This window comes from Sander lucioperca, chromosome 21, assembly GCF_008315115.2.
Source record: "Sander lucioperca isolate FBNREF2018 chromosome 21, SLUC_FBN_1.2, whole genome shotgun sequence".
NCBI classification, from domain to species: domain Eukaryota; kingdom Metazoa; phylum Chordata; class Actinopteri; order Perciformes; family Percidae; genus Sander; species Sander lucioperca.
The window spans coordinates 28,631,495-28,647,180 of record NC_050193.1 but is presented as its reverse complement, the minus strand read 5'-3'; the positions used below and the strand labels follow the sequence as shown (position 1 = coordinate 28,647,180).

The 15,686-nt window shown below is 44.9% G+C and overlaps 1 protein-coding gene and 1 long non-coding RNA gene across 3 annotated transcripts in view; one reads left to right on the top strand and one right to left on the bottom strand.

Annotated features, from left to right (window-relative positions):
* The first annotated feature begins 394 nt into the window (after positions 1-394).
* The window catches only part of tcf20 (transcription factor 20), a 17,615-nt gene continuing 2,323 nt past the window's right edge, over positions 395-15,686 (top strand). The window contains exons 1-5 of one of the 2 annotated variants that reach the window (XM_031320952.2): positions 395-918; positions 4,049-12,385; positions 12,499-12,592; positions 12,775-12,824; positions 13,771-13,871. In XM_031320952.2, coding sequence (XP_031176812.1) covers positions 5,306-12,385; positions 12,499-12,592; positions 12,775-12,824; positions 13,771-13,830 — 7,284 coding nt within the window. In that variant the 5' untranslated portion in view covers positions 395-918; positions 4,049-5,305 and the 3' untranslated portion in view covers positions 13,831-13,871. Of the gene's footprint in view, positions 919-4,048; positions 12,386-12,498; positions 12,593-12,774; positions 12,839-13,770; positions 13,872-15,686 lie in introns of both variants that reach the window. The other variant, XM_031320951.2, reaches the window with a different exon arrangement.
* LOC116065479 overlaps positions 4,129-15,686 on the bottom strand; it is a 25,113-nt gene continuing 13,555 nt past the window's right edge. Inside the window, exon 3 of the long non-coding RNA XR_004108733.2 lies at positions 4,129-4,139. This is a non-coding gene — a long non-coding RNA (uncharacterized LOC116065479). The remainder of the gene's footprint in view (positions 4,140-15,686) is intronic.

Here is a 15,686-nt window from a genome sequence, read left to right as displayed (position 1 = left end):
CTTTTTCTAATGTAGGCATACCTATTTGCTCACAAATAGTCTTGTATCTGTTATTGACTAATTCATTTCAGACATAACCTAGCATTCAGCCCTGTCTCCTCTCCATATTGCCTTTGTACCCTGGTGCCTTCATTAAGGCTACCCATAATTCATTTTCACTGGAGATGAAATAAGAACAAAGGAGCTGTGATAAAACCCTGAGCCCAGACATGCAAAATTTGCATTTGCAATATTACTGTAATCTCAGATTTTATGTTAGAAATAGGGGGGGAATCAGTGGAATAGCAAAGGCTTCAGAGAGGGAGGGGAGGTGGAGGGATGTGATGGAGAGAGATGAGGGAGGGGGTGCAGGAATATGAGTGTGTATGCATTTTCAAGGCGGTCTTTCTGTTGCAAGAAAAAAAAAACAGTAGTCTAACAGGAAAACGAGCAGGTCGAGCTACTGATGAAGGCATGCAAATGCAATTTTGTGACGGAAACGGACGTTTGAGGTCTGCATGTGTTAGTAGAGGCTTGTGAGATGGCAATGTGTTTAATTTTAGTTCGAGATAGGTGGAATCACCTAAGCGGTGTGTGAAAGAGGGAGAGAGAGGCGAGGGAACAAGAGGGGAGGGGGCGGGGGTGTATGGACCTCACTGGCTACGGGACCTACAGGCACCCCGATTGTGCTCTGCCTTCATCATTTTTGGAGGTGAGGACAAAAGAAAAAAGGGGAAATCGGAAGAAAGGCCCGGGATCTGAGTGTCGTGACGGGCCCCCCGACTTCGCCGCCGCTGGTCGGGGTTGTCTGGACTCAAAAGGGTGAGGGAAAAGCGGCGGAGCAGTCGACTCGAGACTGGGGTTTCCTGCCACAGCAGCGGGATTGTCACAAAACAGCTTTTCACTCTTCGAGGGGCCTTGTATTGCTACGTTATTCAGGTATGTATTTAGAGTGTGTTAGCTAGCCTGTCTCTGCCTCTCACTGGTGAACATTAGCTCTGTTTATTCAAGTACAGTGTCAGGCTGCGTGATGATAATTTTCTGATGCAGTACCCACACCAGTTATTTATGCTAGCTAACCCATTTACACACAGCCCCACTGAATGTCTGAGGGGGAAAACATCTGCACCTAATCACTTCTCTTTTGTAGCTAAACGCTGCCTGGCTGCCCCGTGCCTTTAGCCTGCTATAACTATCGTGTTGTGCACCTCTTCAAATGCTTGTAATAATGTAAACGCACGGTTTGCTAGGATGCTAACTAGTGGTTGTAGCTTAGCTAACTCTGCGGCTAACGTTACATCGCATATTTAATTTGCAGTAACGTTATGTGAGGTATTTACGCTATAACGCTAACCTTACAAAGCTAAAAGAGGCAGCACTACAAAGCTAATTGCAATGCGTAGACCTTGGTATTGGCTAATGTAACGTTAGCTACTATATAAGGCTCTATGGCACAAACGCCAGTGTTTGTGTTGATGACAATGTGATGAGACGACAAACCATCAGAATATAACAGAGCTGACATTTGATCATCATATGCAAAATATATTGCGTATACGGAAGTCCATGTTCGCCAATGAGATGAAAAATATCCTGTAAGTCATTATAATGAGAAGATTTATCAAAATATTGAGAAACCTTCTCAAAATAACGAGTCAGTATCTAAAAGAAAAAAAAAGAGAGATATCTCAAAATGACTAAGCTTCTCAAAATGATGAGAAACTTTCTCAAAATGATGAGAAACTTTCTCAAAATGATGAGAAACTTTCTCAACCAAAATGACTTACTATCTCAAAATGATCAGATAGTATCTCGTAATATTCAGAAACCTCAAAATAATGACTTAGTATCTCAAAATGAGAAGCTTTTTTTTAACATACTAAGTCATTATTTAGAAATACTATGTCAGTATTTTGAGAAAGTCTCTAATTATTTTGAGATACTAACTCATTATAATGACTTACAGCATATGTTTTTTTTCATCACATTGGTGGAAATGAGCTTCCATGCATATGCTTTTAACAATTAGGCAGCTATGCAATTGATTGACTCGCTGACAGACTGCATTGAGCCAGTTTTTATTAATGCTGCACTGTTTTGTGTATTGTGAATGCTTCTGCCTGGCCTTGCACAGTGAGCTGCTGTGATTAATTAGTAATCAAGGTATGCGCTAATAGACAGATGGAGATCAATAGTGTCCTTCTAACTTTTCCAATTTTACACTGCATCACCCACGAGCTTTGACCCTTAGATGCGACACTTGAACATAAACCTGTGTGAAGTATGTTTGACCCAACTACATTTAGAAGGGATGACCAGTTTGTTTTGTAGCCATCCTGGTCCTGTTTTTTTTCCCATGATTATTCAACTGCTCATCACTTTCTCCGCGGTGGAAAAAAAACAAAACATTACATTGGTCGTTCACACTAGTGATTGACAAACAAATAACCCATATACTAGTTGTAATCATTAACAGTGAGGGCTTGTTATTGTGTGGCTCGTTGTAAGTCGACACTTCTGTAACAAAAGTCAGCCAAAGTTGTGTTTGGGCCATTAACCATTTCACAATGTATTTGAGGGAGACAATAGAGGCTTGTGTCACACATGGCAATTATGTATACTGACCTCATAAAGATGGCGTCATGCCTTTCATTATCACCCATAATCATTAAAGGCCATTAAAACAAGTTAAATACACTAACGTTAATGGTCTTTGGTCTAATTTTAAAGAGGTAGGAGATTTGACTACTTCTGTCTTGGCTCCACAGGGTTGTTTGTTTACATGTGAAGTAGTGTTTGTGATTTGTCTATGTTACTTTGTTGCCTTAATTGCATGCTGCTGCTTACCCACTTTTCTCTTCAGTTTGTTATCAGTCAGATAAGACAGCGTAGGCATGTATTGTTAAAGCTCCAACCATAGTAAAGGCTGTACTTTCAGAGCATAATAAAACAGGAGTGTTAATATGAGGCCAGCAAGCCTTTTTAAGTTGAATGGACAAGTGTGTGCAACAAGGAAGTAATGTCAGTGTTTCCTCTATGCTGACCCTGCAGTGGCAGCCCGCCACGGCAAAACCTCGGCCACCACGGCACCAGAATCAGGGCAGACTCACAACACAGTTGCTGCTGCACAGACAGTTCACTAAAAAGATCCGCACACCCCCCCCACAAACCATCCCCCCAATAAACTGTCTGTACACTTACAAAGCTCTCAATGCTTCGGCCAACATGCAGGGGCCCTCACCTCGCCACCCTGGAAGTGCGGCGCCACTCCGAGCCCCGTCAGCGGCACAGAAACAGCGACCTTCCCCCACTTTACTTTACCCGCCCCCCGACGACCAGCGCCACAAGCCTCGTCAGCGGTTTGGGCTAAAACTGGTCACATTCGATTCGCATGAAAACATATCCCAGAGAATGGTCGACTCGGTACGGTGTGTTATTAACCCCTAGGTTCATTCAGGGTTCTGGTTTCCCTGTGAAGAATTTCTTGTAAAACAAATTTTGTAGACCTGTTGTAGATGTTAAGTGCCCTATAGTTCCTTAAAAAATACAGTTTTTCATGCCTCATTGTGTGTGAATAGAGGTGAATAAATATATTTGTTGTGTTGCAGCGAAGCGTCCGTTCCGTTTCATACGTAAAACATTTGGCGGGGGGGCGCGGGGCTGCCCCCACTGTTAAAAAAAAAAAAAAATCCTAAAGGATTCACTGAATGTTTACATTATTGTTGGTTTGGTAAATAAAAAAAAAATCTCTTGTGGAAAATGCTGATGTAATCTGTAATATATGATGCTATATCAGCATTTTTTCCCAGTTTTTAAGCGCAAAGGCTCCAAACTAATTTCATTAATGTTGTTCATAGTTGCATTGATACATATGTTGTAATTAACTGCCACTGAATTGTTGAAACAGAATATTAAACTAACCCCAAAAGGCTTTTTTAGTCAAGTGTAATTGTATGACCACTTTACATGTCTCTTTATAACTATTCTAAACAACAACAGCGGGAGCAAAGACATCTCACCTTTTCATTTTTGTGTGCTAACGTTTTTGATTAATCTTTTGTATTTGCAGAGTTGTGAAGGCTTCTGGTCACCTGCCCTTGGAAAAATGAACGTATCTGCATGGAAATACTGAAGAGAGAGAGAGAGAGAGAAAACAGGAGCTTGAATAGACTGAACTTGAAGTGGAATAAATGGATTACCCTCCTTTTGGAAAATTGTTGCCATGGAACTAGGTAGAATAAAATGATGGTTGACAGAAAGAAACAAAGGTAAGACAGCTACACGCTGAAGATACAGGAGAGGACCAAGAAGAATCTGAACACAGTGTCAAGGAAAGAACAATTACTAAATAGGGACCAGAGACTTCTACAGTCCGAATTAATGCATGCCGTAGCAAAAAAAAGAAGACAGTATTTGAAAGGGAATGACCAAGAAAAAGAACATCTCAAATTGTATTACTCTCTGCATCCAAGAGCTGATGAGAATATCAATGGAGTGTTTGCCTCTGGGAATGTTTAATGATGGTCTGTATTTAGACCTCTTGATTCGAGTTACTGCAGTTTTGGTCTCACACAGGTGTGAGTCAGGTCCTGGCAAACATATTGACGGAACTGTTTGTTGTTGCTGATTGTTGGGACAGAACACATTCTCAATGGTTTTATTGAGATTCTTTTGCACAAAATGCTATTGGACCACAACACAATTCAATCCTAACGTAGCTCTGTTCGCTTGAGCTGTGATTATAGCGGAGCATATACATGTAAAGACATTTTGGGGTTGAACATCTCACGTGGTGGTGTGTCAGACATCCATGATATCATTGCCTGCTCGGTGCCAAACTGCTTCAGCTTCATGGAAAGGACTGCACAGTTTTAGTCTTGTATTTTTATGCCGTAGAAACCTGCTTCTCTACACATTTATTTTTGTCTTTTTCTTTTGAAAATTCCATTTTTCAAGACCCAACTGTAAAGTTAACCTTTTTTTCTTTTTTTTTCTTTTAAATGTGAAAACAACCATACCATGATCACATTGAAGAAGTGAGACTTTTACCATTTGGCCTTTTCATATATTGATAAAAGCATCGTCTGTTCAAGTGCCCTACCCACTTTCTGCTAAAAAAAAAAAAAAAAAAAGTCATAACATCTGCGATATATATTCCTCAGCTTGAACTCTTTTTCAAAGCATTTCTCTGTTTTACTGCCAGGCCATAGACTCTCTCTTTGTCATTCATGGTTACTGCCGTAAGCCTTCCAGTTTCTGATCAGAAGCATTCCCTGGTATAGACGCTGACAGATATTTCCGTTTTTAATCCAAACTTAGGAAAACAATGCAGAATTTTTCTAACAGCCCAGTTCCCCCTTCTCTCCCCCCGGGGTTCAGTGGGAGGGCTGTAGGGGGAACTCCATATCCCCCTCAGCCAGCAGACCCTCAGATCTCCCCACGGATGACCGATGATTACGCAGGGATGCAACAGCAGAGCCTGCACAGAAGCCATCACCACCCCAGTCAAGCCAGTCACATGCTTGCTTACAGTGCTAGAAACAGAGGGGCAGTGGAGGCACCGCCAACACAGAACATTCACAGCGGCAACACTAACAACCCTTACAGGAAGGACGCCATGGATTATTATTTTTCAATGGGTGGAAAGGACAGGCACAGAAGGGGGGGCATGGCTTATGGGGCAGGATTTGGGTACCCTAATATTGATGGACATATACCTCACCAGTACCGGCATGCTGGATCTGGCTCTGCACCAGCATCTGGCCTGATGTCACCATATCCAGTAGACTATGGGCCCAGTGCTGGTTCAGGTGGCGGTGGAGGTGCTGGTGCTGGAGCGTTTTCTCCTTCTCATCAGTACAATATGAGTCAGAATGCTGCAATGCAGTCAGTGCCAGGTTCTCAGATGCAGCACCGCCAGCATGGGCAAACCTTCCCCGCTGTCCACCACGGACAGCAGCATAGGAGCTATCCACACTCTGGGCACAGAATGACCCCTCAGTACCCGCACTACTCCCCACAGGGTGGAGCATCCACAGGGTCATCAGGAATGTACAGCCCCCCTCCGCAGAGATATCTCGACGGGGCTGCTAGCACCGGGTTCGATCCCAAAGTCAACAGTTCTCCCAGTGTCAACTCCAGTTCAAACTCAGTCTCCAGTTCAGTTGCTGCTAACAATGTGGGGCCAATGGAGAATGTTCAACAGAGTTACCATGCTTCAAACTATCCTGGATATTCCCAACAGACACTTTCACTTCACAAGCAAGCCACACTACAGCACCGCAACTCACAGCACAATTTAGGGGTAGGTTATGACAACTCTCTCAAGATGCAGCACCAGGGCCCGTCTCCAGGCTCTGTATATGCTAAACATCATCAAGCCTCCAATCCCAGTACACCTCTAGCAGCATCTCAAGAAATAACCAAATCCCCAATGCATCCCAATGCTCAACAAACCCAAATTAACCAAAACTTTAGCCCAATATCCAACCCCTCACCAGCTGCCTCCGCAGTGCATTCCCCCAGTTGTAGCTCCTCTCCTTCCCCTTTGATGGGTGTCTCAGATGTACATGGAAACCCCTCAGGTCATGGTCTTTCACATCCTCCTACATCAAACCCCCGTAGTAGCCATGGTCAAGGTAGATTACTGCAGACCATGCCACAGTTAAGTCCCACGCCCAACTCAAATAGCAGCATCAGTAGTTGTGGTAGCAGTGGCAGTCATAAAGCGCACAGCATGAGTGCAGTTGGAGGGAGCAGTCTTCCTCCAACAGGCCGCAACAAATTGGGTCTAGGCACAGGAATTGGATCCCGAGAAGAATGCCCCTCTGTTTATTCATCCTCTCCACTAGACAAAATGCAGGATGCTGGCTTGAATAGTCTTAATGCCTTGAGCTCACAAGTAGCCAATTTACCAAACACAGTTCAGCACATGCTCCTCACCGACTCCGTGCTTTCCCAGAAGAAGGGGAAAGATGTGGGGCAGATGCAACAGACCACACATGGCGTGTCCCCATCACAACCAAGGAGTCGAAATGCAAGTGCAGCATCAAGCACTAGCACAGTTAAAGATGGAAGCGCACTGGGCATCGGTGATGGTGCCAGCTTAGATGCTGGTGCAGATGAAGACTCCTCATTGATGTCAGTTTGTGGCTCATCAGGGACCAAGGTGGAGCGTGAGGAGCCGTTTTCTGAAGGGGAACATGGGAGAGTGAGGCAGATGAGTGGTGCAAGCAGTGGATCTGAACTAACTGGTTATCACGCTGCCTGTCAGAGTCAAACGCAGACTGGGCAAGCATTGGCTGTAAAAGCAGTCCCCTCTGATTCACCGTCAAAAGAACGAAATGTTTCCGAAACAAAAGCAAATGAAGCTCAAATTCCCTCTTCGTCTCCATCCTTTGGATGTCAATCATCAGAGACTGGCCCAACTTCACATTCAGCACCTCCAGTTTCCTCATCCCCCTCATCCACCCCCTCCAGTATTCCTCCTCCTCAGCCAAATTGTGTCTCAGAGTCTGGTCTAACACATAACGACCACAGAGGTGGTCATAGGAGGACAACAGAAATAAAAAATGAAGTCATCAAAAATGAAAGTGAAGGCACAGTTGACCAAACTGAGAAAGGCAGTAGCCAAACGCAGCGAGATGGAGAAGTAAACTCACAAAATTGTCAGGACAAAGAAAACCGGTTGCACACTGCATCCAGATTACACAATAATGAGAGGGAAGAAAAGCACACATCTGAGGAACAGCAGAGTGCCAGTAGTGTTGGTGTGATTGTTTCAGCTCGGTCTGAGGGAAGTCACACTGAAAAAAGCAAGCATCCCCAAGACAACTGTATAGAAGAGAAACACTCCTTAAGAGAGTCAAGCAGTCATAATGGGGAGGAAGGTGTAGATCTGAGTTTGTATTCCTCCCTTCACCAGAAATCTAATTTTGGACGGCCTCAAAATCCTCCCCAGTCTGGACCACATAAATATGGATACCCAGAATCAACATATGGCTCAGATTTGTCACTGAAAAACAGAGGAAGGGCTGGCCCAGCCGGTGTTATGGATTCAAATTCCAGATACTTAGGGTACCAACAGTCACAAGCTGGTTATGGCCCTGTGCATCCAAAATATGCTGGTTCTGTAGCAGAGGCTTTGGTGAAGAGAGGGCAAGCAGCAGGAGCTAAAGGTCATGAGGATAATTCCCAGCAATTTCCGAGCCTTTTACAAGAGGTTCTTCAAGGTTACAATTTAGATAGGCGTTATGGCAGACCCGAGCAGGCCTTTCCTGCCCATCTCCAAGTTCAACAACCGTTTCAAACCAGACACCCGTATGGCATAACTGAGGTTTCGGCTCATTCTGGACAAATGGGTAGCTCTGGAAAGCCCCCACATCCAAACCAGAGGCATGGAAGAGAGCCTGATTTTAACACAGATGCTCAGTCGTCCGTGAAGTCCGAAGTGTCCATTACTAAGATATTGCAAAATGCTGACAAAACTGAAGTGGGCGTGTCCCAGAGCCATTTAACACAGGCTACAGATTCTCAGCAACCGCCAACAAAACATATCAACTTAGCTGACTATTCTCTACCACAGAGAAAAGTGTTATCTAATGTGTCCACTCCACCCTCTGCTGTGCAGGAGCTCCTTTTGCAAGAGCCAGAGCCGCTAACAGGCACCATTGGTCATACTGAGTCTCAAAAATCATCAGGCTCCATATTAGCCCCATCAGAGCGGCGCTCTGTCATTTGTGATGTGTCGCCAAACCGACGCAGCACACCAGAGAGGGACAGGGAAAGTGACCGAGAGAGGGAGCGGGAGAAAAGTCAGAGTGGAGCCTCTGTGATTCAACAGCCGTTTTCCTCTCCAGCAGCAGCCAATGATCTGAGTAAAAAGGATATTGCAGAGAAACATGTAGTGAAAATGGAAACGGCATCAAGAGACGCTGGCCCAGACGCTGCAAATTTACATACTGATCATCACGGCAGTGGTGGAGCTAATGAGGCTGATATGGAGTATCATTCCAAGTCTGTTCATTCATCTGTTGTAATGAATGCTGACCCCTACAGGCGAGGTAATGTTGATATTACACCCTTGCCTTCCCATCCTTTGAGCACTAACCCCTTATCTTCACCTTCAAGGCACCAGTCCTATATTCATGGGGTTGATTTATCAACTGGCAGTGGGGGAGGTTTTCCTGGATATCGATTTGGAGATACAAGAGAAGGGAATATGATGCCACGTAGTAACCCCCATTTTCCCTCCCACCATCCATACCACAATTTATCACCACAGACTCAAGCCACAAACAAGCTTCAAATGTATCCTCACTCTCGTGGCCCCCCTCATCACCCCCATGACATGAATGACTGGGTAAAAGCAATGAACAGGCCATCGAAGGAGATGATGATGCAGCCTGGTTCTTCTCCAGGAAGACATAAGGTCAGCCAATCAGAACAGAGACAAAGGATGATCTCACAAACTGACATGCCCGGTGAACAACTCGCAACCAAAATGTCACTCCATCATCAAGGCGCTTTCTTTGATTTGAAAATGTGGGAGTCAACACACTCTGGAAGAGAAGGCTCTACAATGATAGGAGACTCCTTCTACAGAACACAACCGCCGCCTCCTGCTCCTGTAGCTTCACACGTCCCTGTTCCTCCACAGTGCCAAAATGCTGCTGAACCCGAGGTCTCCAGAGGAGCCGCAAAGGAAGCCAGACTTCCCTGCCCACCTCCTCCACCCAGCTCCACTAAGCCTTCTGCTGACATGAACTCCAGTCAGCCACAACAGGTGCAGCGTCAGACTAAAGCTGGGGGTTCTGGAGACACAAATCCACTAATATTGCGGAGGAGAGTTCGTTCTTTTATCTCTCCTATACCTGCCAAAAGGCAACTCCAGGCTGCTACAAATTCACATCACTCCCCTGGGGCTCAGTCTGAGTCTAGCCATCACAACGAAGATGACTCATCCAGTTCAGATATCCCATGTCCGAGGCTCTCTTCCCCTCTGCCCGGAGAGAATACCTATTTACAACCTCTATCTCCATCAAGTGGTAATACCAAGGCTTTGCCTCCCAGGAAAGGCAGAGGTTTGAAACTGGAGGCAATAGTGCAGAAAATCACACCAAATATTAAAAAGCCAGCAGGCCATGTTGATGATGAGTCAAATCATTACCCAGGCTTCTCTCACTCAGAAATACCAGCATTTAATGATTCACAGGACCAAGACTTGGCACATTTCCCTAGGGTTGCAGGAGGGGATGATAGTTACATGGATGAAAGTCACTCATTAAACGACATGATTCCCTTCAGAGGAGTCGATGAGACTGGGCCTTTACCTCCATCTGCCTACCCATGTGATCCTCATCAGACGTCCCAAACCCTAAAACAAGACTTTGACTTTGGATTAGGAGCCGCTGTGGCATCGGCATCTGGTGACAAGGAGGATTTTGCCTTGCTCGGACCTTTACCCCCTCCTCCACCTCTTCCCCGCCCAGTCCAGGGTTCCCCACCTCCATCTTCATCTGCCCTGTCGGATATTCAACATTTCACCAACACTTACCAGCAGCTTGAGACAAGAAGAGGAGAGCAGTCTGCTGCTAACCTTCTTCGACAGAAACTTCAAGAATCTGGCATGGGGTTTGATGATTACCCTGGCAGTGACTACTATGGAGCCACCCCACCCCACCATAGTCAAGGACACATGCTGAATAGACAACATCAGATGTCCTCTGGTAGGTCCAGTCTGTCGCCACAAGATTCTAAGCTATCAGAGAGTTCAGTGCCTAAAGGCTATTTCCCATCTGGCAAGAAGAAGGGCAGGCCCGTAGGGAGTGTGAATAAACAAAAACGGGCCCAGAACCAGGCCCAAACACAGGGGCAGGGCCAGCCTCAAGCCCAGGCTCAGAGCACAACTCAGAGTGCTCCTCCGGCCCCAACCACTCCAACCACAACTGCTGCCACAACCCCACCATTGGTGCAGACTACCAGCAGCTCACCACCACCTGCAGCACCCCCCCTGACAGACAATAAAAACACTCCCCCACTGACCCCACCCATTTTAACCCAGATAGTAAAAGTGGATGCCGAGAGTGAGGACACACCGCCAGAGGTCGAGGTCAAACCTGTGCGAAGGAGACGCAAAGGTGTGAAAGATGAAGACGAGACACTGCAAGCCCGAGGACGACAGAGGAGGAGAAGGAGAGGAGCAGCACCGACGGCACCACCAGTGGCCAAAGACGACCCAGATACACCTTTAGGGGCAGGAGGGAGCCCTGGCACAAATAGAGTATCCATAGATCCTAATAGAAAGGGCCCGTTTGTTCCACACATTCACGTGGAGAACAAAGTACCAGAGATCGGGGCAGTGTGCACCATTGTAAATGCAGGCGGGAGTGGAATTGATTCTCTCCTGACTTCAGCTCTTTCCTCCCAGTTATCTAGGAGAGACAGAGACTCGGAGAAAGGCGAGACAGACGAGGTGGAAACTACACTACAGTCAGGAAAAGCGCTTCCTTCATCTGATTATGTTGTTTCAGGCCCCGTGATTACAGAGACCAATCACTCTGGCCGCCTGCTCTGCTGCCTGTGTCAGAAATGGGCAAATTACAAGCACCTCGGAGATCTCTATGGACCTTTCTATCCAGCTGAATATGCTGCAAAGCTCCCCAAGAACCAGCCCCAAGTCCGACAATGTCCAGTGACCACAGGCACAAATAAAACGGGACCAAATTTAGACATGAGCTCAAATGCTTTGAGCACCATCCAAGACACGCAAACACAAGATGCTCTGTTTACCAAGCCCCCAACTGAGAGTGACTATGCCATCAGCCTAGATTCAAACCCAATACCTCTCACCATGACAGCCAGAACCTCCCCCACAGCTGGTAGAGAGGAAATGATGATGCACATGACTGGCAAGTTCAGCAACAGTGCCTCCTCTTCCTCCTCCTCCTCCTTCTCCTCCTACACCAGTAAAACAACATCTCTAACCTTGGACATGAATCTAGACATCCGGCCTATCCCTGAGCTTAAGAGAGAGCCAGACCTTGAGATCGACCAGCGACAGCCGCATATCCAGCAACAGCTGCAGCCGCCAATAGAAGAAGCCCAACAACGACCCCAACACAGAAAGCTGACCTCTCACCCCCGCTTTAAAAGGAGGCACAAATCTAGTGACGATTCCCCCAGAATGGTGCCATCCAACAGTAAGGCGTCCCTGCCCTTTCAGCCCCCTCCGCCCGCCTTGGACTCCCTGGGACCCTTGGCACAACTCGCCCAGCTGCCTCAGATGCCCATGGACCCAGAGGAGCTGTGGGTCCACGAAGGATGCATAGTGTGGACCAGTGGAGTGTATCTTGTCAATGGGAGACTGTATGGCCTGCAGGAGGCACTAGATGGTGCCAGAGAAACAGTGAGTGTCCTCTGTTCCTATTTCAGGTTTCTAACTTTTTTTGACTTTTACTGTTTAAAAGACATAAGACATGCTTTTTTTGATTTCTTCTTTGCCATTCTGTCTCTGCTCAGTCCTGCTCGTACTGCGAGATGGTTGGCTCAACCCTGGGCTGCTACAGCAAAGGCTGTACACTTCGCTACCACTACCTGTGCGCTATTGAAGCAGGTGAGTGAATGCGTTGAATACAGGCACCCTGTAAACAAGTGAATTCATGTAAAATTCTGTTTCCCAATAGTGGATTTTTGTGTCTGTTTAAAACCCAAATATTGTTTTGTTGTTTTTTTTTACTGTAAGAGCTCTGTGTGGCAATATCTGTAGCGTACTAATATTCTCTGTCCCTCTAACAGATTGCTCTCTAAACGAGGATAACTTCTCACTGCGGTGTCCGAAGCACAAGGTAAAGAAGGAGAGGTTGGTCTTCGTTTTGTGTGATTCAGTGAAAATCCTCTTTTTCATATGCCACACTAGTCCACTAATATTATCAAAATTAGCCAAAAATGACGTTCAAATAGCCCTTCTAAAAAAGACACGTAGGTTTGAATATCTACTTTTGAGCATTATGTCCATAAGAGGGCAAACCAATACAACGAGAGACAACTCTGGTATACGTCTATATTTATTTTAACATAAACATTTATTTTAAAAGATCTACATAAACATGACAAATACATGAAATGAAAACGTCATGTAAACACTGTAGACCTCTCTACCTCGCTCTCTCTGGAGCATGCAGGACGTGATGCGGATTACACCGAATTCGTAATTTGGTCATAAACAACCGAGTCTCTTGCCGTGTCCTGTCGCTGTCTGACGATTTCGGCGTCTGCCCTTTCCGACAGAAGTTCCCGACTCTAGTCTTCTCTTCATTTAGACATTTTTCGTTGGCGTCTTTGTGGCGTCTTCTTCTTCACCGTAGTTGTTTGTTCACTTCGGGTAGCGCCAGCCGAAACGTCATCGACATGCCCACTCGCTCGCTGACTTCTCTGGATGATTGGGCTCAATCGGACAACACACAGACAGGGAGCTACATGTTTAGGGAGCTGCAGCCCAGGCCCCAGAAGTGCTGTACAATATTCAAATAACATATTTAAATGTCTGTTTTTTTGTTGTTTTTTATTTTTACAATCGAATATACATTCTAATTTGGAATAGACAGCCCTAATTCCTCACCACCCAATCACTTGTTTTTTCATAATTTCTTTGAATCTCTTCCATCCTCTTTTTCACTCCCTCTGTCTCTCTCTGTCTCTCTCTCTCTCTCTCTCTCTCTCTCTCTCTCTGTCTCTGTCTCTGTCTCTGTCTCTCTCTCTCTCTCTCTCTCACCTCCTCACTCCTTCACTCAGTTCACCCAGAGCATCCGGCCAGCCAAGACAGTGTACCTGGAGCAGTCGGAGAGAGGCTGAGAGAAACGCAGGAGATGAAGAGACGCAGGAGTCTAGGAGCTGTAAGTTTAGACTCTGTGACTCAGACTGTGTGTGTGTGTGTGTGTGTGTGTGTGTGTGTGTGTGTGTGTGATAGTCCAAACATTTACGGTGTTCTCATAAACACATTGTTTCCCCCCTTCCAAAAATATGTTTAGTATTATGTCCTCCTTTTCAAAAATTGGAATGGAAAGGCTTTTCAAAGTGGGGACTAGTGTGCCAGAATGCTGCATCCATTAAAAAAAAAATCAAGTAGATTGAAAAACACAACTTCCCTCGTTGTGTAACATGTAATGTAGTGCTGTTCTGCAGCCAACTGACCCCACCTTCGATCACATACATTTTCATCCGGGAAACATTATTTGGTGGGAGACTGGTTTCTCATTAATGGACCTTCAGTGAATGGGCACTAATTGCTTGCCTCAGGGCAACACATTTATACCTTTTACCTATTCAGACAATTTTAATTTCACACAGCAATACAATAGTTACTCTAGTCTTTGTTGGCTGGGTCTTGGAAAAAAAAAAAAATCCTCCTGCTCTCACACTCCTCCTCACCTCACATTAGTGGCTGTACTGCTGCCTTTCACTCCCTTTCACTACCTCCCCCTCACTTTCATTCAGCCTGTCCTCATGGAAACTAAACACACGCCATATTTCTCATTTTCTTTCTCTTTCTGTAAGATCCCAGCTGAATGCTGATAGCACACTAAAGATTTAGCAACTTCTTCCCCTTAATTCATCACATTTTTCACAAATATATTTCCTACTGTAACCAATCACATAGCAGTAGATACCCTGATCTGAGTGAAGCTCACCTGGTAAAAGCTGTTTGATTTCTGAAAGGGATGCTAAATTAGATTTATTTTTCTGACCGATAGCCCTCCCTTATCCGAGAGTATTAACTGTTAACCAACAAGCAGGCAACGGAGTCCCAGTTCACCCGTCCAGGACGCTCGGATATACTTTTTGCGTTTCACGTCCGCGGACAGAAGCGGACTTTCCGTACCCGTCGCGCGCAGCCACAACTTTCCGTGCATTGTCGTGGACTCATGCAGCCACTTCCCCTACCCTGGAACCCCTTGGGCATCCATGCAACAGAAACAAGTCCGCAGCGGTCTGAACTAGGGCTGGATACTGAATTGAATACTTTTTAGGCACCGACCGAAATTGCGTCTGAAGTATCGAGTATCGAAAATTGCCTCGTCGTTCAATACCCAGTTTCAATACCTAAGGAGTAGACCTGTCACGATAACAAATTTTGCTGGACGATAAATTGTCCCAGAAATGATTGCTATTGATACTATTGATTGATAAACGATAATATTGTCGTTCTGAGACCATTTTCATCTAATATAATGGTAATGGCATAATAATGCATGTACACCTTTTCAAAGATCAATACACTGTATTTCTAAAGAATATTTAACACTGGAAGACTTTTGAAAGATCCACAATAAATGAACAAAACAACCAAAACCAATAAATAAAATGGACTCTCAGTCTCTGTTAACAAAAAATGCATTGGAATAAAAACCAAAAACAATAAATAAAATGGAAATTTTGAAAAAAATGACACTTACTAAAAGAAGCATTATGTCACGTTATGTAATGTTTATGAGACGTTCATGACAGTGTCATGTCACTCTTCCTTCAAGTAAAGTGTAACCAAAAAAAGGTTAGGACTAGCAAGTTAACTAGCAGTTAAGAAGTAGCTTGTGTGTATGTATGTATGTGTGTGTATATATATATATATATATATATAATTAATTTATTATTATTATTATATATATATTTTTTTCTTTTAAAATTTAAAGAAAATGTATTACTGATTTATT